Consider the following 24726-nt stretch of genomic DNA (forward strand, 5'->3'; position numbering starts at 1 on the left):
CCCACCACCCTACCCCCAGTTTTATTTTTCTTAATCACTGCTTTTAACTGTGCTCTACTAAATCTTCCTTCACTGCTGAATGGCTGACCCCTTAATGGTATCTTACACAGATCCCCATAGCTTTCTGGTTACTTCTAGTTATGAAAACAGTGTGTCCAGTTTAAAACTCTTGATCATGGCCAGTTGCAGTGGCTCACACCTATAATCCCAGAATTTTGGGAGGCTGAGGTGGGAGGATTACTTGAGCCTCTGAGTTCAAGACCCAATCTGGGCAACACAGTGAGATCCTGTCTCTACAAAAAATTAGCTGGGCATAATGGCATGTGCCAGTAGTCCCAGCTACTCAGGAGACTGAGGTAGGAGGATTGCTTGAGCCCAAGAGTTTGAGGCTGCAGTGAGCCATGACTGCATCACTGCACTCCAGCCTGGGTGACCCTGTCTAAAGAAAATAAAAATTTCAGAAGCTATTTGATCTCAAATCTATTTCACAACTATGTCCTGGTTCTTTTGTAGGTCAGACCTGTGTTTTGTGGGATCAGAAGTGATCAGAGAATGTGCGGTCTATTCTTTCATTCTTCCTCCTATCCTAGCACTTTGGGGTATGGGGTGAAGTGTAAGGAATAGGGTTGCCTCCTCCTTCCTTCAAATCTACCTCCTTCAGTGTGGGGTAGGGGAGTGGGATAGGTGAGGTAGAGATCTTACCTAACTGGTAGCCTGTGAGTGATGGGGAAGTATGCCTGATTTTGTTTTAATCTAGTTCCATCTGTCACTAATGAACTCTATTAATGTGGTAGTAGTCTCTGCATAGATGGGGTGTGTGTGTGTGTGTATGTTGGAGAGCAGTGTTTAATTTCCAGCTCTCCCCGTCACTGAGGAGCTCTGGCTCCCATTGGCCCCTGTCAGTTCTTTATGCCCTGAATCATTTCTCAGGATGGGGTACAGTATACCCCATCTGCAGGGTTCCAAGACCCCTCCCAGTGAATGCCTGAAACTGTAGATAGTATTGAGCGTGATGTGTACATTGCTATGTTTTTCGATCCAATAACTGAGACAGCTACTAAGTAACTAAGGGCCGTTCATCTAGGAAGTGGCATCAGTCTCCCTTATTACTGGTACCTCTACATCTGGCTATTTCCTAGAGCCTTCTCTGCCTACTCATTTGGCTTTGGAGTTCAGGGCAGAGAAAGAGGGGAGGGAAAATCTTCCCATTACAAACATTATACTGTACTCCTAAGGACTCTTCGACATCCTCTCTTCATAGTCTTCCTTTTATATACTATGATGGAAATGGAGATGGTGGGAAGATAGCATAGGTAGAGTTCTTAAACCCCAAAGGAAGTATCTGGCCCCAGATACTGAAGGTTGTTTTTTAAAATATGTGGTACTTAACACTTCTGTTTTCCTAAACTTTGGAGCTTTTTGGCAATTTCAGAGTAAAAGAAAATTTTCACTGAATGCCTTGTAGCACTTTTTCTTTCACTGTTCCCCAGTACAATATTATTGTCTAGTATTTATGTGTATTTTGAAGTTAGGAATGCTTATAGGAACCTAGGAAGACCATAATAAATGTGTACTCAAATGGATCAAATTATCATTAAAAACATTTATTAAATGCTTATGTGGCATTTTACTGATATTGGAAGAAACCAAGTTTAAAAATTCTTAGTGGCATCAGACAAAATAAGTAATATAAAAAGACTTCATAAGAGACACTAGATTTCTAAAATGACATTGCTGGCCTTTTGAAAATTCTTTCACTTTTGCACAGTAGCCATGTATGCTGTGAAATATAGGTTACTTTACACTTGATCTTAGCCAAAAGGCCGAGAAGCGATGAAATATACATTACTTTAAATTAAAATAATTTGGGCTAAAAAAAATTCAGTATTGTACTTTCCTTTGAGAAAATAGAGATGACATCATATTGGATCTTTTTTTTTTTTTGAAATGGAATCTCACTCTGTTGCCCAGGCTGGATTGCAGTGGCATGATCTCAGCTCAGTGCAACCTCCGCCTCCCAGGTTCAAGAGATTCTCCTGCCTCAGCCTCCCTAGTAGCTGGGATTACAGGTGCGCGCCATGATGCCCAAATAATTTTTGTATTTTTAGTAGAGATAGGGTTTCGCTGTGTTGGCCAGACTGGTCACAAATTCCTGACCTCAAGTTATCCGCCCACCTCGGCTTACCAAAGTGCTAGGATTACAGGTGTGAGCCGCCACACCCGGGCAATATTGGGTCTTACATAAATAGATTTTCAGGCTAAATATCACTCACTCTGTTAGCCAGTTGGCATATAATGAATAAGATACGGTTCTTTCTCTGGTAGGATTTGGTCTTATAGGCGGAGTTAGATGTGTGTAGTTAAAGGAAAAGTGGCAAGCTTAGGGGCAGTAGATAACTAGACAAGGCAAATATAGCTATGGTCTCAGGAAGAGAGTGACAAATGTGCAATAATATGGAATAGGCTGTTAGAGAATATTGGTAAGGATAGAGAACATTTCTTCAGGTCCCTATGAAACCTCCCTTATGTAGTTAAAGAATAAATGAAGTAGGCTACTTAGCAACAGCAAGATCTTTGCAAAGAAATAGTTGTGATAAGTGGTAGAAAAACTATTAAGTAAGAACTGACTAGATGGAGAGGAAAGTGCACTTTTGGGAAATGAAAGAGAATTTTAAGTGCTAGTTTTCTTCTCTTTTGGTTGCTAGAATTTACTCTCTGCGTGAACCCCAGACACCCACTAAGGTGATTATACTTTCAGAAGCCGAAGAGGAAAGTCTAGTACTTAATAAAGGGTAAGTTTTTATTTGAGTCATGAAATGTTTTTTTAAATTAGTTTATTGGGATTATAAATGCAGTTTTAACAGATTGCAAGGTTTTTCAGAGGTGGCTAGCCTGCTTTTGGTAACGTGAGAAGTGTATTTTTAGTAGTAACAGGGTTTCGTGGTGTTGACCAGGCTAGTCTAGAACTCCTGGGCCCAAGTTATCTGCCCATCTCAGCCACCCAAAGTGCTGGAATTACAGGCCTAAGCCACCATTCACTTCTGTATCATCTGTGTGATAAAGAAACTAAGATAATATCTTGCACTGATGTTTACTCTCTCTACTATATGAAATTGTGATTTCATTTTAACCGTATTTGTTAGCCTTGTATTGAACTAGAATCTTCCTGAAAAACTAATTACACTAAATTTAAAAATTATAAAAACAGCATGGTTTTATGATTTGTCTTCTTGATATACATGTAATGTATATTTGCTATAGAAAATTGAGAAAAATAAAGTATTAAGAAAATGAAAATCTTTTTGTAATCTCCTATAGCCTGTCTCAATACAGCAGCCAAAGTGATCCTTTCAGTTTAATCAGATCATTCTACTTCCCTGCTCTCCACACCCCATTGATTTCCTAGAGTCCTGACCTATAAAGGGCCAACAGGTATGCCACCTGATTGCCTTTCCAGCTTGATTCCTCCCATGTGCCCTGTCTCTCTGAGCTCTGGCAACCTTGGCCTCCTTGCCATTCCACAGACATCAAACATCTTCTACCTTAGAGCCTTTGCTCTTCACCTCAACTGCTCCTTCCTTAGTGAACCACAGACTTACTTTCTTACTTCCTTCGGATCTTTGCTCAAATATCTTATCAGAGTCTTTCTCATACCAACTAAAGTAGCACCTCCATCAATATCCTCTTACCCTACTTTGTAATATTTTCTGAGTTTATATTTCATCTTTATTTCTTCTCTTTTTGTGGTATGTCTCTTTCTAGAGGGCAGGGCATTTGTTTAATTCACTGATATATTCCCAGACCCTAGAAAAGTGTGTGGCACAGAGTAGGTGCTTTGTATGTATTGGTAGAACTTAAAGATCCTGCTGCTCAGAGACAACTGTTGACGTTTTCATGTGTTTTCCTGTTTCCTTTTTGCAGTTATGTGTGTATATGTGTTTAAACTATTTAAGATGAGAGTAGCACCAAATAATTTTATGGCCAGCTTTTTTCACTTAATTTCATGAGAATTTTTAAATGTTAACATTCTTCATAATCATTTTTTGTCTTTTCAGTCCATTAATTACAAATTCCATACATACCCACCTCCTATTAGACATTTTGTTTTTTTGGTTTTTTTTTTCTTTTTACTTTTTGTTGTTTTTGTTTTTAACAAGTTGGTTTTTACATCTCTTTCCAGAAGAGCATATACCGCATCTCTAGGCGAGACAGCAGTTGCATTTGACTTTGGGCCATTGGCAGCAGTCCCAAGGAATATATTTGGACAAAAAGGCAAAGATGAAGTAGTGGCATACCCACTGTACATCTTATATGAGAATGGAGAGACTTTTCTAACATATGTTAGTCTGTTACACAGGTAAGTTGAGGTGGTAACCCACCTGAAATGAAAACTCAGCTTGTGCTCCAGTAGAGATTGTTGACATTGGACTTGGGAGCCATGTTTTTGGGTTTGGAAGTGTTGCAGCCTTCAGATGGCTTGGCTTGCATATTTTTGAGAAAGTGTTAGTACAGATCATTTTGCCTTTCATTTCTTCATATTATTTGGGTAAGTTCTATAGAATTCTTGGATAATCACTTATGATGGGCCTGGATTTGTGTTCACAAATTCTGGTTATCTGAACAAGTGCTTATTGTTTATCTTATATGAACAAGGCACCATGGGGATGGTTATACATGGCATTCTTTATCTTATGCCCCAGTTGTGGGGAGGAAGACGTATACACATATGAAAAAATACTTATCCATACCACATTATTGGTACACAGACAGTAAGAACCCAGAGGAAAAAGAGATCATTCTGACTAGGAGGTTAAGGAAATTTTCACAGAGAAGTAGTGAGGTCATGCATGCCTTAAAGGTCTCATTCAGGATTAGATGAAGTATCAAGGAAGGGTAAGACCATTTCTATCAAGGGCAGTATAAAGTAAAGTATGTAAATAAGCAAGTGTCATTCAAGGTTGAGTTGTTAGACATTCTGGGCTAGAGCTGAGGATTCATGTAGGGAGCATTAAATGATAAAGCTAGAAGTATCTGCCCAGAGAAAATTTGCTGGCATTAAAAACACCTTGATAAAGAGTGAGTGTGGATTTTTTTTTTTTTTCTGTAGGAATAGGGTAGTAGGAAGCCGTGATGGTGTCTGAGCAGAAGGACAAAACAGTTGGTTAGGGAAGGGACTGGGACAGAGAGACTTTTAAAGAAGTTTTGCAAAATTGAGCTTATAGTTTATAAAACTTGGGTGGTAGTAGTACGGAGGTAAATGAAATGTAGTTAACAACAAAGGAGGGATAAATAAGACTTAGTTACTATTTGGATAAGGAGTATTCCATGAACAGAAACAGGTCAGTAAAGGCAGCTAATTGGGGGAGAAGATTTATTTTTAAATAAATCAGTATAACATAGTATTGGCCCAATAAAATGGAAATACTCCATGGACAGTTGGAAATACAGGATGATGAGAGACAATGAATTAAAATGGAGGCATGAGAATCATCCGTCATGGTGAGAGAGTCTACAGGTTAAGAATTTGGCAGAAAACTACAGAGGCATAAGGCTAAGGGCTGAGCATTAGAGTTTATTTGCTTATAAATCTACTTAATAGTACTTATTCAGGGCCCCACTATGTGGCAGAAGATGGAAATACAAGATTGAAGGCAAGGTTCCTGCTGTGTGGTTTCTTACCTACCAGAAGGGCATACAACTAAACCAATAACTGTAGTACAGTGTCATGTGTGCAGGGCATCACAAGGTTCTACAAGAGTGTGATAGAGTAAATGAGTAAGCCTGCTGATCTTGGAAGACTTTGAGGAAATGCTATTACAAAAGCTTGGACTTGAAGGATTCACTAGACAAAATCGGAAATGGTTATAGGAGAGAGAAGAGAATATTCAAAAACTATAAAGATTAGAAAGATGAAAGAGCTCAACAGGTTACAGAATGGTAAGGATTCACTGTTGAGTACATTCTCATTGACAGAAATGTTCTCTGCCTTTCACATACGATCTCTCTCAGGAGGATTTTGTGTTAACATTAATACCTTCCCTTACCCTTTCTCCTCTTACTGCTGAGCCCTCATTTGTCCAAACCATGACCTACCTAGTACCTTAGCCCAAAACCCAGAAGTTATCATTTTTTTTTTTTTTTTTTTTGAGACAGAGTCTTGCACTTTTACCTGGGCTGCAGTGCAATGGCGCGATCTCAGCTCACTGCAACCTCCACCTCCTGGGCTCAAGTGATTCTCCAGTAGCTGGGATTACAGGTGCCTACTACCATGCCCAGCTAATTTTTTGTATCTTTAGTAGAGATGGGGTTTCACTATTTTGGCCAGGCTGGTCTTGAACTCGTGACTTCGTGATCCACGTGCCTCAGCCTACCAGAGTGCTGGGATTACAGGTGCAAGCTTCATCCTTACATTCTATCAGTCCCGAATTTCTATTGATTTTGTGATTAAAATTTTGGGGAGGTATATACCACACTTGTCCAACCCACAGGCTGCATGCAGCCCAGGATGGCTTGATTTGTAAAACTTTCTTAAAACATTATGAGATTTGTTTGCAATTTTCTTTCTCCCCCCCCCCCTTTTTATAAGCTCATCACCTGTTGTTAGTGTATTTTATGTGTGGCTCAAGACAATTCTTCCAGTGTGGCCCAGGGAAGCCAAAAGATTGGACACCCTGATTATATACACCCTTATCTTCATTCCTTTGTCCCTGCTTCAGAACTTTATCATCTGCCTAGGTTATTAAATAGTTTCCATGAATCCCATTTTGGACCCTTCTGTGTCTTCCTAATACCAGATTGATTTATAAAGTGAAGTTCCATCACTTGATTTAAACCCGACATACTGTACCCAGCAGATAGATTTCAAATAGTTTAACATAGCATGCAAGTCTGTGTACTTCATAAGCCAGTCCTGAATGTCTGTCTAGCCATTTTGCCATTGCCTTAGACCTTGTACTTTGCCTCCCATCATACTAAGTAAGTTTCCTTCTTAGTTCCCTTGTCTTTCATGCTTCCAGGACTTTGCATAAACTGCTCTCTAGCTTGGAATGCTCAACGACCCCCTTCCCAGAAATCATTCTTTCTCTGTTTTTCTTATTTTTGATAGCTTTCTTCACTATCTTTGTATCTTTTTGTCATTTTTTTGTACACCATAAATCCTTCTGTTGTTGCACTTATCACATCGTATAGTAATTCTGGTTAAATGTCTGCCTCATCAACTAAACCATCATTCACTGGGAGCATCATCTAGCTCTCAATTATAAGTATTTGTCTAATCAAATTTAATATGGGGCCCAAAGCCCTGAAGAGAAGTTACATCTCAGAAGAAAGGATTTGGTAGTCTGGGAATATAGATGGTAGTTAAAACCAGGCATAGTTTAATAGGCTCTCATTTATGCGTTTATTTTGAAAAAAGTCAAAACAGAACTCTGGAGAACACCAATATTTAAGAGACAGAAATTAGAACAGGACATTAGAAAAGTATGTTTAAAGAAGTAGGAAGAGAGAACTGTAAGAAAGAACTGCTAGAGTTGTTAAGGGTATTGAGTAGCAGTAATTGTTAACCAGTGATAAATGCAGCAGAAGGTTAAGTGCCTTTTGGATTTAGTAAATCTCACAGGTGGCCTTTGCCACAGTAGCTTCAGTGGAGTGGCGAAAAGCATAAACCATAGTACATTTAGGACAAGGGTTTTCAACGTCTGTTCTATTGACATTTTGGTCTGAATTACTGTTTGTTTTAGAGGTGCTGTGGGGGAATGTTTAGGAGTCTCTAGCCTCTAACCACTAGATGCCAATACCTCCCCCCACGTTGTGACATCCAGTTGTGACACCCAGTTGTGACAAGCCAAAATGTCTTCAGACGTTGCCAGTGTCCTCTCTGGCAAAATTATCTCTGGTTGAGAAACACCAGAATGGTAGAATCTGAGTGGGAAAGCAAGAAGATGGAGTGTTGGGAGTATACTACATTTATAATGAGGGTTGATAGCTAGAGGAAAACAAAGTCAAAGAATGGCTTTAAGAGATGAGCATGGTTGTTGTCAACATTTCCCAAATATGTTTTCACTCCTTCTTTAGCCCTGGAAATATTGGAAAGCTGTTGGGTCCGTTGCCCATGCATCCTGCGGCTGAAGATAACTATGGTTATGATGCTTGTGCTATACTCTGCCTACCTTGTGTCCCCAATATCTTAGTGATTGCTACTGAATCAGGAATGCTGTATCACTGTGTTGTGCTGGAAGGGGAAGAAGAAGATGACCAAACAGTAAGTGCAGGCTACTGTGGATATGTTTTGTATCTTCAGCACCTAGTATGGTTTCTGACCCAATATGAATGCTTAATATATGAGGAGGAATTTTAGCTTATATATGGAACTTCTGATATTTTGGAAATTAAACAGTTAAAAAAAGTAGCTGAAGCATACTTAACAATCTAAGTGAAAAGAACTTAGAAGGTTGCCCAACTTACTTGGTCCACCAGTCTGCATGTTACTTTCTGATCTCCATATTGCAGTCTTCAGGACAGATACAAAGAAAGAGCCTTGGAATCACTGAATTGGCTTTTTTCACAAACATCTTCCTAAAGGAAGAGAGATGTTTTCTCTTCAGAATAACAGTGCTGTTGGGATAGAAGTGGAATTAAGAATTTGAAAGCAATGTTTAACCTCCCCCCACCTTTTTTTTTTTGTTTTTATTTTTTGAGATGGAGTTTTGCTCCTGTTGCCTAGGCTGGAGTGCAGTGGCACGATCTCAGATCACTGCAGCCTCTGTCTCCCAGGTTCAAGCAATTCTCCTGCCTTAGCCTCCTGAGTAGCTGGGATTACAGGCATCCACCACCACTGGGCCCAGCTAATTTTTTATATTTTTAAGAGAGACAGGGTTTCACTGTGTTGGCCAGGTGGGTCTTGAATTCCTGAACTCAGATGATCCACCTGCCTCAGCCTCCCAAAGTGCTAGGATTTCAGGCATGAGCCACCGCAGCTGGCCCTGACCCAGGTTTTTGCTTCTATTTTTAATTGTGTACATTTTCAAATTAACATGCAAGATCAAAATTACCACACTTTTTTTACAGTCAGAAAAGTCCTGGGATTCCAGGATTGACCTCACTCCTTCTCTGTATGTGTTTGAATGTGTTGAGCTGGAGCTTGCTCTGAAACTGGCATCTGGAGAGGATGATCCTTTTGATTCTGACTTTTCTTGTCCAATCAAACTTCACAGAGGTAAGCCTTCTTCCCATGATTTTTATACTAAGACTATCATAGACTATTCCTGTGTAATTTATTTGTTCTGTGGTTCCAGCCTTTAAAAAGTTGACTGGGTTTTTTTCTGGGTTTTTTTTTTGTTTGTTTGTTTGTTTTTTGCCTTTTAGTCACTACAATACACTTTCTATCTAAGGCAGACTGAGCAAATTTCCCAAGTTTTAAAATAGTGTTCTTTGGTCCAGATCCATCCAGGTTCCTAATAGAGAACTTTTTCTGGTCCTATCAAAAATAGAACTACCATATTAGCAGTTCCACCACTGGGTATGTCAAAAGGAAAGGAAATAATAGGTTGAAGGATACCTGTACTCCCATGCCATTGCAGTGTTATTCACAATAGCTAAGATACTGAATCAACCCAAGTGTCCATCAACAAACCAAATGGATTTTTTTTTTTTTTTTTTGGAGATGGTGTCTGGCTCTGTCACCCAGGCAGGAGTTTAGTGGCACAATCTCAACTCACTGCAACCTCCACCTCCCAGGTTCAAGTGATTATTTTGCCTCAGCCTCCCAAGTAGCTGAGATTACAGGTACTCACCACCACGCCCAGCTAATTTTTGTATTTTTAGCAGAGGTAGAGTTTTACCATGTTGGCCAGGCTCGGTCTCAAACTCCTGACCTCAAGGAGTCCACCTGCCTCGGCCTTCCAAAGTGCTGGGATAACAGATGTGAGCCACCACACCTGGCCCCAAATGGATTTTTTTAAATGTGGTATATATACACGATGGAATACCATTCAGCTTTTTTTTTTTTTTTTTTTTTCCTCATGGTACACTGTGTCACCTAGGCTGGAGTACAGTGGTGTGATCTCAGTTCACTGTAACCTTTGCCTGTCAGGCTCAAGTGATCCTCTTTCCTCAGCCTCTGGAGTAGCTAGGGCTACAGATGTGCACCACCACACTTAATTTTTGTATTTTTTGTAGACACAGGGTTTTGCCATGTTGAACAAGCTGGTACCAAACTCCTGAGCTCAAGTGATCCTCCTACCTCGTCCTCTCAAAGTGCTGGTCCACAGGTGTGAACCACCATGCCTAGCCCCATTTGGCTTTAAAAAAGAATGAAATCCATTCATTCACCACAACAATAGTTGAAGCTATTGTTACCAAAACTAGGCAAACTGGCTAATAAGGGTTCTTATTAGCCTCAACTCTGTACTAAAGTATAGCCAAAACATTTAAGGGAGCAGAATTCCTGACATAACAAACCAGCAAAAAGAGTATACTGGGTTTGTATTTTGAGATTTGTATTAAGTCTAAGAATTTTATAGATGAGGAAACAGACCAAATGAAGTAAAGTGACATAAACTAATTGGTTTCCTCATATGGATACATATATCTTTGGGAAATCTTAAGTGTAGACATCGATCTCAGCTCACTGCAACCTCCGCCTCCCAGGTTCAAGCAATTCCTCTGACTCAGCCTCCCAAGTACCTGGGATTACAGGCATGCATCATGACGCCTGGCTAATTTTTGTATTTTTAGTACAGGTGGGGTTTCACCATGTTGGTCAGTCTGGTCTCGAACTCCTGATCTGTCCGCCTTGGCTTCCCACGGTGCTGGGATTTGAGGCGTGAGCCACCGTGCCCAGCTTTTTCTTGGTTCTTCTAACAAGAGTAACATTTTCATATGTGAAACTAAGAAAGTTTTAGCTTCCTCATAATTGTGCTGAACAAGTCATATTATCACTGAGGCACACCAGATTTGGTAGTGACAAAGTGAAATGGCTACAGTGTAACAGAGTGGTGTCTAACAAATTTCCTGTTAACTAAATGCTGACTGTTTAGTAATTTGTTTTACACCCCAAAATTGATTTTTCTGTTGATGTCAGCACTACAGATTTTGAAAAGTCATTTTAACAATGTTAGATTTAATGAGATGATTTGAGCCTTAAGTCTTAGATATGAGTAAATGAAAAGAAAATTTTCAGTATTTTAATTACTCAAATGGATTGTTCCCATAGACGAGGGGTTTTAAAACTTTTTATAGCAGAATGCTGTTTTCTAAGATGTTTTATGAAACCTCAGTATATAAGACAGAAAAATAATATATTAGCTTTAGAACATTAATTTATGATAATGTCTCTAATAACAAAGACTGTTAGATAAAAGGAAAATTTAATTTAGGGGTTTTATGGGTAACTGTTGCCGTTTTATCAGCTTTAATATATACCTTATCTCTGTATTTTGTTTTAGTTTACTAACATTAATGTTAGTAATAAAAATCCTGAGTTACAGAGATAAATATGTTGACATAAAATAGGTATTCAGTAGCTTATCTTTTAGTCTGAGGATTGTCTTACTGATACTAGGGCTTAAGGAACAGAAATTTTTGTTTCAAAACCAGTTAATTAAAATTGTATAACTGGCCGGGCGTGGTGGCTCATGCCTGTAATCTCAGCACTTTGGGAGGCCAAGGCAGGCAGATCACCTGAGGTCAGGAGTTCAAGACCAGCCTGGCCAAAATGGTGAAACCCTATCTTAAAAAAAAAAAAAAATTGTATAACTACTACTCATGCTTCTTAGTTATAAATGATTGTCAAACAAAAAGAGCATACAAAACTTGAAAAATAACCTTTAAAACTATCGTAAGTCAACATTATGAAGACATATAAAACTTCACTTCCCATTTCACACCTTACTACACTGTGATAGAACTATTCCCTGAGCCATTGTGCTTAAGTCTTTTGTAATACCTGTGTTGTAGGAGCGCGTGTGCTTCAACAATTTTATTTAAGTCGATGTGTGCAAGCATAGGTTTTCTACAGAGCTGCTATTTTAACCATCATTTTCTTTTGAATAACTAAATAAATGCACAGAGAAAAAGCATAAATGAGTTACTTGACATATTTATATTTTGGTGAACCTCATTGTGTTCATATTTAGAAAGTAACTTTTGGATTGCGTTTTTTATACTTTAAAATACGCCATACCTCATTTTATCATTTTATTGTGGTTCACAGATAGTGAGGTGTTTTTTTTTTTTTTTTTTTAACAAATTAAAGGTGTGGCAGCCCTACATCAAGTGAGTCTGTCAGCACCATTTTTCAAACAACATGTGCTCACTGTGTCTCTATGTCGGCATTTTTTAGCAATAAAAAATTGTTAAGGTTTGTACATATTTTTTGACATAATGTTATTGCATACCTACTAGTATAAACATAACTTTCTGCATAGTGTAAACATAACTTTCATATGTACTGAGAAACCAAGAGATTTGTGTGACTCACTTTCTGTATTCACTTTATTGCAATGATCTGGAACAAAACCCACAGTATCTCTGAAGTATACCCGTACTTAAAATCTATTTGAAATTTGAATTCAAATTTTAACATTTCAAAACCCCTAACAATATGAAAGTCCTATAACACTTTCCATCAACAAATGTGTTTGTAAGCTGTTATGGGGTAGCCAACAAATTTGAGGTAAATTCTTTTAGATATCTAATGGCTGCCTTTTACATCATTAATCATTCCATTTGCAGATCCCAAGTGTCCTTCAAGATATCACTGTACTCATGAAGCTGGTGTACATAGTGTTGGTCTAACCTGGATTCATAAACTTCACAAATTTCTTGGATCAGGTGAGTTTACTAACTTTCTGTACTTTTAATAGAATTCAGAGGAAAACAGATTTAATAGATTTCAGAAAAGTATTTTGGAATGGAAAAACAATAGAGAAAATCAGTGAAACCAGAAGGTTCTTTGAAAAGATCAACCACATTTGACAAGCCTTTAGCTAGACTGGCTGTAATCAGGAATAAAAGCGGGGATGTTACTACTGACCTTACAGAAATAAAAGATTTTAAGTGAATACTATGAACAAATGTTTGCCATTTAGATAATCTAGATGGAATGGACAAATTCCAAGAAAAAACCCAAACTACCAAAATTGAGTTCAGGGTCTGGGAGAATGTGCTTTAAAAAAAATAGAAACTAGGCCAGGCACGGTGGCTCATGCCATTTTGGGAGGCCAAGGCAGGCGGACCATCTGAGGTTGGGAGTTCGAGAACAGTGTGGCCATCATGGTGAAATCCCATCTCTACTGGAAATACAAAAATTAGCCAGGTGTGGTAGCATGTGCCTATAATCCCAGCTACTCCGAAAGCTGGGGCAGGAGAATTGCTTAAACCCAGGAGGCAGAGGTTGTAGTGAGCCGAGATTGTGCCACTGTACTCCAGCCAGCCTGGGTGACAGAGCGAGACTCCATCTAAAAAAAAAAAAAAAAAACTGATTCAGAGAGATTGATTAGTAATCAAAATTATCCAAAAAGAAAAGCCAAGGACCATATGATTCACATTTAAAGAATTAATACTGGCTGGGCACAGTGGTTTACACCTGTAATCCCAGCACTTTGGAGGCCAAGGCAGACAGATCACTTGAGGTTGGGTGTTCAAGACCAACCTGACCAAAATGGTGAAACCCTGTCTCTACTAAAAAAAAATTAGCCAGGTGTGGTGGCTTATTGGCTGTAATCCCAGCTACTCAGGAGGTTGAGACAGGAGAATCGCTTGAACCTGGGAGGTAGAGACTGTAGTGAGCCGAGATTGTGCCACTGCACTCCAGCCTGGGTGAGAGAGTGAGACTCCGTCTCAAAAAAAAAAAAAAAAAAGTAATAAAAAAAATTTTTTTTTAAATTATTACCAATTCTTCACAGAGCGAGAGGAGTCTCAAAAACAATAAAATATCGCAGCCTTTCATGTTAAAAATAACAAACTAGGCCGGGCGCGGTGGCTCAAGCCTGTAATCCCATCACTTTGGGAGGCCGAGGCGGGTGGATCACGAGGTCAAGAGATCGAGACCATCCTGGTCAACATGGTGAAACCTCGTCTCTACTAAAAATGCAAAAAATTAGCTGGGCATGGTGGGGTGTGCCTGTAATCCCAGCTACTCAGGAGGCTGAGGCAGGAGAATTGCCTGAACCCAGGAGGCGGAGGTTGCGGTGAGCCGAGATCGCGCCATTGCACTCCAGCCTGGGTAACATGAGTGAAACTCCGTCTCAAAAAAAAAAAAAAAAAAGGTAGTAATTTAAGAAAGGAACTTCCTCAAACTGAGGAAACTTTATCTATGAAAAACTTGCAACCAACACAATGCTTAATGGTAAAAAGACTGAATCCTTTCTGTATTGGCTTCCTACTATTACTGTAGTAGATCATCACAAATTTAGTGGCTTAAAACATTACAAACTTACTATCTTTCAGTTTTGTAGGTTAGAAGTTCTACATGGGTCTCCCTGGGCTTTAGTTGACAGAGCAGTTTTCCTTTCTGGAGGCTCTAGGGTAGAATGCATTTCCTACCCTTTTTCAGCTCCTACCACATTCCTTGGCTTGTAGTTGTCCTCTGTCTTCAAAGCCAGCCAGCAACAGTGGGATGGGTTGAGTCCTTCTCATGTTTCACCTTGCCTGTTTCACTTTTCTAAAACCTTGTAACATTGAGTCTGCCCAGATAAACCAAGATAATGTCCCTATTTAAAAAAAAATAAATCTTTTAAGAGACAGAGGGTCTCACTCTATTGTCTGGGCAGGAGTGCCGTAGTGCAGTCATAGCTTACAGTAGTCTTGAACTCCTGGGCTCAAGCAATCCTCCTGCCACAGCCCCTAAAGTATCTGGGACTACAGGCGTGAGCCACCATGCCCAGCTAATTTTTGAGTTTTTTGTAGAGATGGGCTTTTACCATGTTGCCCAGGCTGGTCTCGAACTCCTGGGCTCAAGTGATCCACCCGCCTCAGCCTCCCAAAGAACCCTTAGCATTCGATACATACAGTAGGGCAAACAGTATGTATATAAAAACATGTCCAACATCATTAGTCATTACGGAAATAAAACACCACAAAACCACAATGAGGTATCACATCACATCCACTAGTATAGCTGAAATGCAAAAGATGGACATTAACAAGTCCATCTTTTGAGGATATGGAAAAATGGGGGCTCTTATACAGTGCTTATCGAAATGTAAAATGGTACAGTCATTTTGGAAAACAGTCTGGCAGTTCCTCAAATGATTACTCATAGTTACCATATACCTAATAGTTCCAGTCCTGAGTATATTTCCAAGAGAAATAAAGACCTATATCCACACAAATATTGGTACATGAATGTTCATAGCAACATTATTCATCATAGCCCAAAAGCCACATACCCAAGTGTCCATAAGCTGATGAATGCATAAAATGTATGTCTATACAACAGAATATTAGTAAACAATAAAAGGGAATGAAGTACTGATACATGCTACAATATACATGAACCACGAACAGATGCTAAGTGAAAGAAGCCAGTGACAACTGTATGGCTGTTTATATCAGATGTCCAGAATAGACAAATCTACAGAGACAGAAAGTAGATTAGTTGCCTAGGTCTGGGAAGTTTGGTGGAAACTGAGGAAAGATACTAATGGTTATGTGGGTTTCTTTTTGGGAAATGAAAATATTCCAAGTTGTTATGATAAGTATACAATTCTTATACTAAAAACTTACTGAATTGTATATTTTAATGGGTATACTTTAAAATGGATGACTTGTATGGTACTGTGAATTACGTTTCAAAAAGCTGTTATAGGCCAGGGGCAGTGGCTCATGCCTGTAGTCCCAGCACTTTGGGATGCCGAGGCAGGCAGATTACCTGAGTTCAGGAGTTTGAGACCAGCCTGTCCAACATGGTGAAACCCTGTCTCTATTGAAAATACAAAAATTATCCAGGTGTGGTGGCTTGCGCATGTAGTCCCAGGTCTCAGGAGGCTGAGCCAGGAGAATCACTTGAACCCAGAAGGTACAGGTTGCACTGAGCAGAGCTCGGGCCACTATACTCCATCCTGGGCAACAGAGAGAGACTCCATCTCCAAAAAAAAAGCTGTTACAGATTGAGTATCCCTACTCTGAAAATTTGAAATACAAAATGTTACAAAACTGGTTTTTTTCATCCTTGAACTTGACTGAGCTGCAAAAATTTCTAAGGGCTGTCAGGACACTCAACAGAAATGCTCATTGGCACATTTAGGATTTTAGATTTTCAGATAAGAGATGTTCAACTACTATATAATGCACATATTCCAAATTCCAAAAAAAATATGAAATCTGAAACACTTCTGATCCCAGGCATTTTAGATAAAGAGTACTCAACCTGTATGAAAATAAAATCGGTGTAGGTAAGAAACAGCCTAGAAGAGAATGATTTCTGGGACTGTTCTTAGTGAAACATTTTTGCATTTAGAGACATTACCAAGGAAAATCCTGCGTTTCTTCTTGGGGCAGAAATCTAGACCCCCTGGGAAAAAGGGTATGCCTATGTCAGAAAAGCATAGTACTTGAGAAGCAGTGTTTTCAGACAGGAACCTCATCGCATTTAACCCAGTTATCATTAGCATTTTAATTCAGAGACTTGTCTAAGCACCAGTTAATGTATATAATGTCTTCCATTGTAGATGAAGAAGATAAGGATAGTTTACAGGAACTCTCTATGGAACAGAAATGCTTTGTTGAGCACATCCTTTGTACAAAGCCATTGCCATGCAGGTAAGGACTTTCCCTACCTTTTACACACAGAAAACAATTGTTCATTTCAGTAATTCAGATACATATGTATACATTACACTCAAATCCACAGCATTCATTGCTGAATCACTTGAAAGTAAGTTGCAGACATGATACTTCTCCCCTAAGAGTATCCTGCTCATCAGAAGCTTTGTCCTGCCCCATGATCACTCCACATATTGTTTCCTGTCTGGAAGGTATTTCCCCAACCTCAGCCCCAGCTTGCTGTCTTCTCTTGACTCTTACTCTTGTTTCTGATCTTAATGTCACTACTTCACGGAGAACACTGTTGACTCCCCAATCTAACTTAGCGTTCTCCTATTCTCTTTTCCTTTGTAGCACATATTATACCATTTATATTTGCATTTGTTTAATGTCTGTCACCACTACTGGAATGTATATGTTCCATGAGAGCAGAGACTATGTGTGCCCTTCACTGCACTGCTGGGTTTATTTGATGCGTTTGCCCATGTCTCCTCTTTGAAATACACGCTCCTTGGCATCCTTGACATCTGTCCCCCCAGGTTCTCCTTCAGTCCCTCCAGCGGCCCTTTTCTCAAGTTTTCTTCTTGGGGTGGTTCCTCTCTCTCTACTCATTGCTTATAAGTGTTGCTCACCACTCTTTCCTTGGGTCTTTTCAGTTCTTTCTAGGTCCTTTCCTGAGTAACTTCTGCCATAATCATGTCTTCAGTGCAGACAGTTCCCACATCCATATCATCCTAGCCCAGACCACTCTGAACTCCAGATCCACATATCCAGCTGCCTATTGGGCTCCTCCACTCGGATATCCTATAGGAACATAAAACTCCAGATGTCCCCTTAACTAGTCTTCTGTCTTCCTAAAGCTACTCTCCTATGTCCCATTTTTCTGAAGGGTGCCATATCGACCCACTTATCCCCAGTAGAAACCTGGAAGGTATCCTAGATACCTCTCTTTATTCTGTTCATCAGTTACTGGATATCCACTAAGCACTCTGTTAGACATTGAGTATACACAGACATGAGGCAAATAGCATCCAGTAAGAAATAGACATAGTCTAGGCTTGGCAATATAGAGGACCACAGAGAAAACACTTGGTGGGCAGGGGAAGGATAGCAAACTGTACAAGGTTAAAAAGTGAACAGAGAAAATACATAATAAAATCCCATGTAGGCTGTGCATGGTAACTCACACCTGTAATCCCAGCACTTTGGGGGGGCTGAGGCAGGAGGATCACTTGAGGCTAGGAGTTTGAGACCATCTTGGGCAACATAGCGAGACCCTTTCTCTACAAAAAAATTTTAAAAATTAGCCGGGTGAGGTCAAGCACTGTGGCTCACGCCTTAATCCCAGCACTTTGGGAGGCTGAGGCGGGCTGATCACGAGATCAAGAGATCGAGATCATTCTGGCCAACATGGTGACACCCTGTCTCTACTAAAAATACAAAAAATTAGCTGGGCATGATGGTGCACACCTGTAGTACCAGCTGCTCGGGAGGCTGACACAGGAGAATTGCTTGAACCCAGGAGGCAGAGGTTGCAGTGAGCTGAGATCGCACCACTGCACTCCAGCCTGGCCACAGAGCAAGATTGCATCTCAAAAACAAAAAAACAAAAAACAAAATTAGCCAGGTGTGGTAGCATGTACCTGTGCTCCCAGGTATTCAGCAGGCTGAGGTGGAAGGACTGCTTGAGCCTACAAGGTCAAGGCTGCAGTGAGTCGTGATCATGCCACTGCACTCCAGTCTGGGCAACAGAGTGACACCCTGTCTCAAAAACCCCAAATCCCATTTGTGTCAATTTCAGAAACAGGTAAAATTAAACAGTCTTGCCTAGGAATGAATACATAGATAGGAAAACTGTAAAGCAAAGACACGATATTCTGAATGTCAGAGTAGTGGTTTCTTCTCCGGGGAGTTAATGGCTATGACCAGGGAGGGTCACATGGGAACTCTGAGCCCCCCTGAAGTGTCCTGATTTTTGACCTGGTTACTGGTTACATAGTCTATAGCCCAGTGGTGTGTAGATTTCACACTGATAATAAAAAGTAAAAGTTTATAACCTTCCAGATACCGTCTCCATGTCTCCTCCAAAAAAGTAAATGGGAGCTAGGGAAAGGGAACTAGTGTCGACTGCTGTTGAAAGACTGCTGGTTCTGGCCCAGCATGGTAGCTCACCCCTCCCAGCACTTTGGGAGGCTGAGATGGGTGGATCATGAGGTCAGGAGTTCAAGATCGGCCTGGCCAAGATGGTGAAACCCCGTCTCTACCAAAAACACGAAAATCAGCCAGGCATGGTGTCAGCCACCTGTAATCCCAGCTAGTTGGGAGGCTGAGGCAGGAGAATTGCTTGAACCTGGGAGGCGGAGGTTGTAGTGAGCTGAGTGCCCCTGCACTCCAGCCTGGGCAACAGAGCAAGACACTGTCTCTAAAAAAGAAAAAAAAAATATGCTGGTCCTAATGGGACAGAGAAAGAATAGGTTAAGGGAAACCCGACATTATATCAGGGAGTGTTTTAAATGGAAGGGACGTGAGTTTATAAGCTGAGGGAAAGTAGGTAATAGGGTGATTTTGAAACGACACAGTTGATGGTGCAATCTTCAGAAGGTGTGAGAGGAGGTGGCATCAGCATTCAGGGGCAGTTGTGTGTTGGCGTGCAGGTGGGATGGGCATGGGAGCTGCTAGGAGAGCATGTTGGCAGAACGACAGTTCCCATCTGAGGGCCACAGTTTCCAGTGTCTTCACTGAAGTTGGAAGGAAGATTGAGATGCATGCTGTGCATGCTAAATAATTTCCTGTGACGCAGATGTTGAGCCTCACCGAGAGAAACTCGGAAGTTGTGTTCATTCAGCAGTTTCTAAGCACTTAATTTGTTAGACACTGGGCTAGTCAAACAAAGATAGCTGGGGTTTATGTGCAAGTTGGAGAAATAGACATGTAACCAACGATCGTCAGTGTAACGTAACTTTCAAGATTACAGTGAGCACCACTGTACAGTTAGAGATTCCTGAGTGACTTAGTCACATGGGCAGTAGACTTAAGTGTAGGGCTGTATGAAAGGTTTTCAAGCCACCACTTTTGAGGTTACGGTACTGATAGGATGTCCCAGCCCTGAGAAGGGCATGGACCTGTCTTATCTTTGCTCTTGGTTCCATTGCATTTGCTGCTTTGTAATTTGACTATGATTTGTGTTTTTCCAGGCAGCCAGCTCCAATTCGAGGATTTTGGATTGTCCCTGACATTCTGGGACCCACGATGATCTGCATCACCAGTACCTATGAATGCCTCATAAGGCCTTTATTGTATGTCCCACTTTATATTCTTCACATAGCTCTTGTTAATTCTGCAATATCTAAGCTGGGAAAATGCACTCAGTGACCAATTTGAAGCTATACATACGTGGTTTATGCTTTGGCTTCTGACCTGAGGGTTGGCAGGATGGACATTTCTGTTGTTCCTCATTTCTGTAAGGTTTCATTTTAGGTATGGTTTCTGGCACCTGCACCTAGCTGAGAGTCAGGAGCTCTTCTTCAGCATGTGGGAAAAAAATACTAAAATTGAATACCAAATTCTGTTATCGATATGAGTAATAATTATCAAGTTCTGACCATCTGTCAAGCTCAGAAGTAAGCCAGGTACCTGCACTGCCTCCTGGAATCATCCAGGCAGCCTTATAAGGAAGGCACTGTTAATTCCATTGTATAAAAGTGGAAACAAGGATTGAGAGGTTAGTAAATGCTCAAGTCACAGGTAACAAATAGAGCTGGGATACAGATGCAGCTCTGATTGACTCAGAGGTCCATATCATACTCTAATGTATCTGTCTCTGACAGCCTGAGGCACATTGTAGAATATGTAAAGTGAAGTAAAGCTGAACTCAGGCCGGGTGCAGTGGTGGTTCACACCTGTAATCCGAATGCTTTGGTAGGCCCAGAGTTTGAGACCAGCCTGGGCAAAATAGTGAGACCCCCACCTCTACAAAAAAAACAAAAAAATTAGCCAGATATGGTGGTGCACACCTGTAGTCCTAGCTACTCAGGAAGAGGATCTGAGAGGATTGCTTAAGCCCAGGAGTTTTAGGCTGCAGTGAGCCATAATCATGCCACTGCACTCCAGCTTGGGGGACACAGCAAGACCCTGTATCTTTTACAAAAAAATAAATAAATAAATAAAAGGCTGGGCTGGGCGCAGTGGCTCACGCCTGTAATCCCACTACTTTGGGAGGCTGAGGCAGGTGGCTCACAAGGTCAGGAGTTTGAGACCAGCCTGGCCAAGATGGTGGAACCCCATCTCTACTAAAAATACAAAAAGTAGCTGAACACAGGCGGGTGCCTGTAATCCCAGCTACTCGGGAGGCTGAGGCAGGAGAGCTGCTTGAACCCAGGAGGCGGAGGTTGCAGTGAGCCGAGATCACGCCACTACACTCTAGCCTGGGTGACAGAGCAAGACTCCATCTCAAAAAAAAAAAAAGAAAAAAAAAAAGCTGAATTCTTAGTCCTTCCTCCTTTAAGAAACTCAGATAATTAAGCTGTAATCACTATATATTCCTTTTCCAACGCCCTGGAAGGTCATTCTGAGTTATATAAATGCAGCAATAGGAGTACCAAAAACAAAAGTCACTGGAACTTCAGACATTAGACACCACTCCAACCCCTTGACTAGTCAAAGCATGTACTTCTAGATGCTGACATAAATGCCAAATACTGGCAATAGTTTACCATACTTAGAAGACCTTCCATACTCTTTGAAGGTTGATAAGTTATACTATTTGGATGTAAAAAGAAAGAGTTTTGTGTTTATACTAAAGGCACTAAAAACTAGCAGGACCAAACAAAAATAATCACTGGAGAAAAAATTGCCTACTTGCCAGTAGTCTCAGCATACTTTCTAAAGACCCCTAGTACATTTAGTAAAATAAAACCTACTCACACTGGGTTACGTCAGAATAAATATGAATCCCAAAGGGGAAAAATAAACATTAATTATCTGAATACTTTTTTTTTTTTTTCCTTGAGACAGAGTCTTGTGCCATTGCCCAGGCTGGAGTGCAGTGGCGTGATCTTGGCTCAAGTATTTCTTCTGCCTCAGCCTCCCTAGTAGCTGGGATTACAGGTGCCCGCCACCATGCCCGGCTAATTTTTGTATTTTTATTAAGGATGAGGTTTTGCCATATTAGGCTGGTCTCGAACTCCTGACCTCAAGATGATCCACCTGTCTCAGGCTCCCAGAGTGCTGGGATTACAGGTGCTTGCCACCACACCCAGCCAATTATCTGGATACTTTCAAATAATAATTTTGCCAACTCCCTGAAATACAAATTGTCTATAAAGTAATGCTATTTAACAAACTTTCACTTTTTTTTTAAATAGACCATTTCACTCTGTCACCCAGGCTGGAGTGCAGTGGTGTGATCTCAGTTCATTACAACTTCTGCCTCCTGGGTTCAAGCAATTCTTATCCCTCAGCCACCCAAGTAGCTGAGATTACAGATGTACGCCACCACACCCAGCTAATTTTTGTATTTTTAATAGAGACGGGGTTTCACCACGTTGGCCAGGCCGGTCTCAAACGCCTGATCTCAAGTGATTCACCTACCTCGGCCTCCCAAAGTGCTGTGATTACAGGCTTGAGCCACCACGCCTGACCAAACTTTCACATTTGAATTGCTGCCTTTAGAGTAAGTTACTTAACATGCTGCCAAAATTTGGGAGATCATTTAAGTTCTTTCTGAAGTGTTTTTGAGTATTTGCACTTGAGTGAATAGTTTTTTAAAATCAAATTATATAGAACCAATATGGTATATACAGCAGTTACCAAGCTTAATATTGGTTTTGGTCAACTCTAAACCTAACAGGTAAGTGATTTATGTTTGTAGCTCTGGCTTATAAACTGGCTCTTAAGTCCTTTGCCAGATGGGTTTATGTTTTTGTGCTGCCTTGATCTTTTAAAAAATGACTGGAAATGGCAATCAGAAATGCCTTGACAGATGGGGGCATTGGAAGAGTAAGGGTGTAGCTTCCCAAAGTGACCTTTTCAAGGTGGAAAACATGCATTCTTGCACTTTTACAAAAGTAACACCTTATTTTTGTATTCTGAAAGTTCTGGATCAGTGTGGTTTCTGCTTTTCTGTAATACAGTAAATCACTCCATGGTAGACTTCAATTTACTTATCTATTTTGCAGAAGTACAGTGCATCCAGCGTCTCCTCCTCTGCTTTGTACTCGAGAAGATGTTGAAGTGGCAGAGTCTCCCCTCCGTATTCTGGCTGAAACCCCAGATTCCTTTGAAAAGCATATTAGAAGCATTTTGCAACGTAATGTTGCCAATCCAGCATTTTTGAAGTATGCAACCTTGGGCATAGCGGTTTTATGAATGGGTTCTCTTCCATCTTCATAATTACTGTGCATCCTTTCTGTCCTCATCTATTTCCTCTACTTTTTACTGTGATGGATTTGGAAGAAACTGGATATATTTAATCAATTAGTGAATGAGGTAGGGGGAAGTGGCACCTGATAATGATATATAGGAAGTGTTTAAAAATAAGTTATGCCAGGTGTGGTGGCTCATACCTGTAATCCCAGCACTTTGGGAGGCCGAGGCAGCCAGATCACCTGAGGTTGAAAGTTCAAGACCAGGCTGGCCAACATGGTGAAACCCTGTCTCTACTAAAAATACAAAAATTAGCCAGGCGTGCTGGTGGGCACCTGTAATCCCAGCTACTGGGGAGGCTGAGGCAGGAAAATCACTTGAACCTGGGAGGCAGAGGTTGCAGTGAGCTGAGATTGTACCACTGCATTCTAGTCTGGGCAACAGAGTGAGACTCCATCTCAAAGAAATAAAAAATATAAAAAGTTTGAAAAGCACCTGTGACTTGAGTCTATTTTCAGTTGTTTTACTCAGCTAAGGAAAATAAAGGTAGAAACTTTGTTTTTAAGATCTTCTGAAAAGGACATAGCCCCTCCTCCTGAAGAATGTCTTCAGCTCATCAGCAGAGCCACCCAAGTGTTCAGAGAACAGTACATTCTTAAACAGGACTTGGCAAAGGAGGAGATTCAACGGAGGTATGATGTCCTTTGTTCACAAACCATTAATCCCTGGCTGGTAGCTGATGCTATGTCATAGCCTAGACCTGGCTTCTGATTAAACTCTATTTCTTTTTGTTCTTGAAGGGTCAAATTATTATGTGAACAAAAAAAGAAACAACTAGAAGATCTCAATTATTGTCGAGAGGAGAGGTAAGTGTCAAAAATAGGGAGATGAAAACAGTAAGACTGGAACCATATTCACCCTAAGATTCTGAGCCACATTAGTTGGTTTCAGCATCAAGGTGTGGACCCCAGGAGTCTCTTGTTTCTTATGTCATTAGGAAAAGTCTGCGGGAAATGGCTGAGCGTTTAGCTGACAAGTATGAGGAAGCCAAGGAAAAACAAGAGGATATCATGAACAGGTCAGTGGGCTGTGTAACATGTAGCTACCTACTCAGTACTAACAGTGATATTTAAGAAAATGGGCATTGGCAGGTGCGTACATACCTGCAGGACTGAATTGATCCCCCTACCTTTCCTCTGAAGTACATATTGGGGAAAACATGACGCTCTCCCTTAGACCTTCCTATGGGGCCTACTTCCCAGAGACCAGATTCATGAATTAAGAGGTTTGTGATTATGTTTCTCCTAATTAGCAGAGACCTTAAGTTGAGATGTGTGCTTGTCTTTTCTGAAGGATGAAAAAAGTACTTCACAGTTTTCACTCTCAGCTCCCAGTTCTCTCTGATAGTGAGCGAGACATGAAGAAAGAACTACAGCTAATACCTGATCAACTTCGGCATTTGGGCAACGCCATAAAACAGGTAGGAATAGATGCAAAGTAGCTGAATTTGGTAATTTTTTTAAAGCACTTATTCTACAGAAAATTTTACAAAAATGTAAAAAGAGCAGATTCAAAAAGATAGTGTGAAAATGTGTGGCA

At 40.6% G+C, this 24726-nt stretch overlaps 1 protein-coding gene across 4 annotated transcripts in view; it reads left to right on the plus strand.

The window, feature by feature from the left end:
- The window catches only part of NUP88 (nucleoporin 88), a 32756-nt gene that overhangs the window by 7198 nt on the left and 832 nt on the right, over positions 1-24726 (plus strand). For 2 of the 4 annotated variants that reach the window (XM_017520473.2, XM_037735562.1), the window contains 12 exons: positions 2706-2792; positions 4181-4357; positions 8074-8260; positions 9067-9214; positions 12733-12831; positions 16671-16761; positions 19959-20060; positions 22941-23099; positions 23694-23819; positions 23928-23993; positions 24125-24205; positions 24481-24607. In XM_017520473.2, coding sequence (XP_017375962.1) covers positions 2706-2792; positions 4181-4357; positions 8074-8260; positions 9067-9214; positions 12733-12831; positions 16671-16761; positions 19959-20060; positions 22941-23099; positions 23694-23819; positions 23928-23993; positions 24125-24205; positions 24481-24607 — 1450 coding nt within the window. The remainder of the gene's footprint in view (positions 1-2705; positions 2793-4180; positions 4358-8073; positions 8261-9066; positions 9215-12732; positions 12832-16670; positions 16762-19958; positions 20061-22940; positions 23100-23693; positions 23820-23927; positions 23994-24124; positions 24206-24480; positions 24608-24726) is intronic. The other 2 variants (XM_017520474.2, XM_017520475.2) reach the window with 2 other exon arrangements.

The sequence above is a fragment of the Cebus imitator genome, unplaced genomic scaffold (assembly GCF_001604975.1).
Source record: "Cebus imitator isolate Cc_AM_T3 unplaced genomic scaffold, Cebus_imitator-1.0 Scaffold841, whole genome shotgun sequence".
Lineage (NCBI taxonomy): Eukaryota > Metazoa > Chordata > Mammalia > Primates > Cebidae > Cebus > Cebus imitator.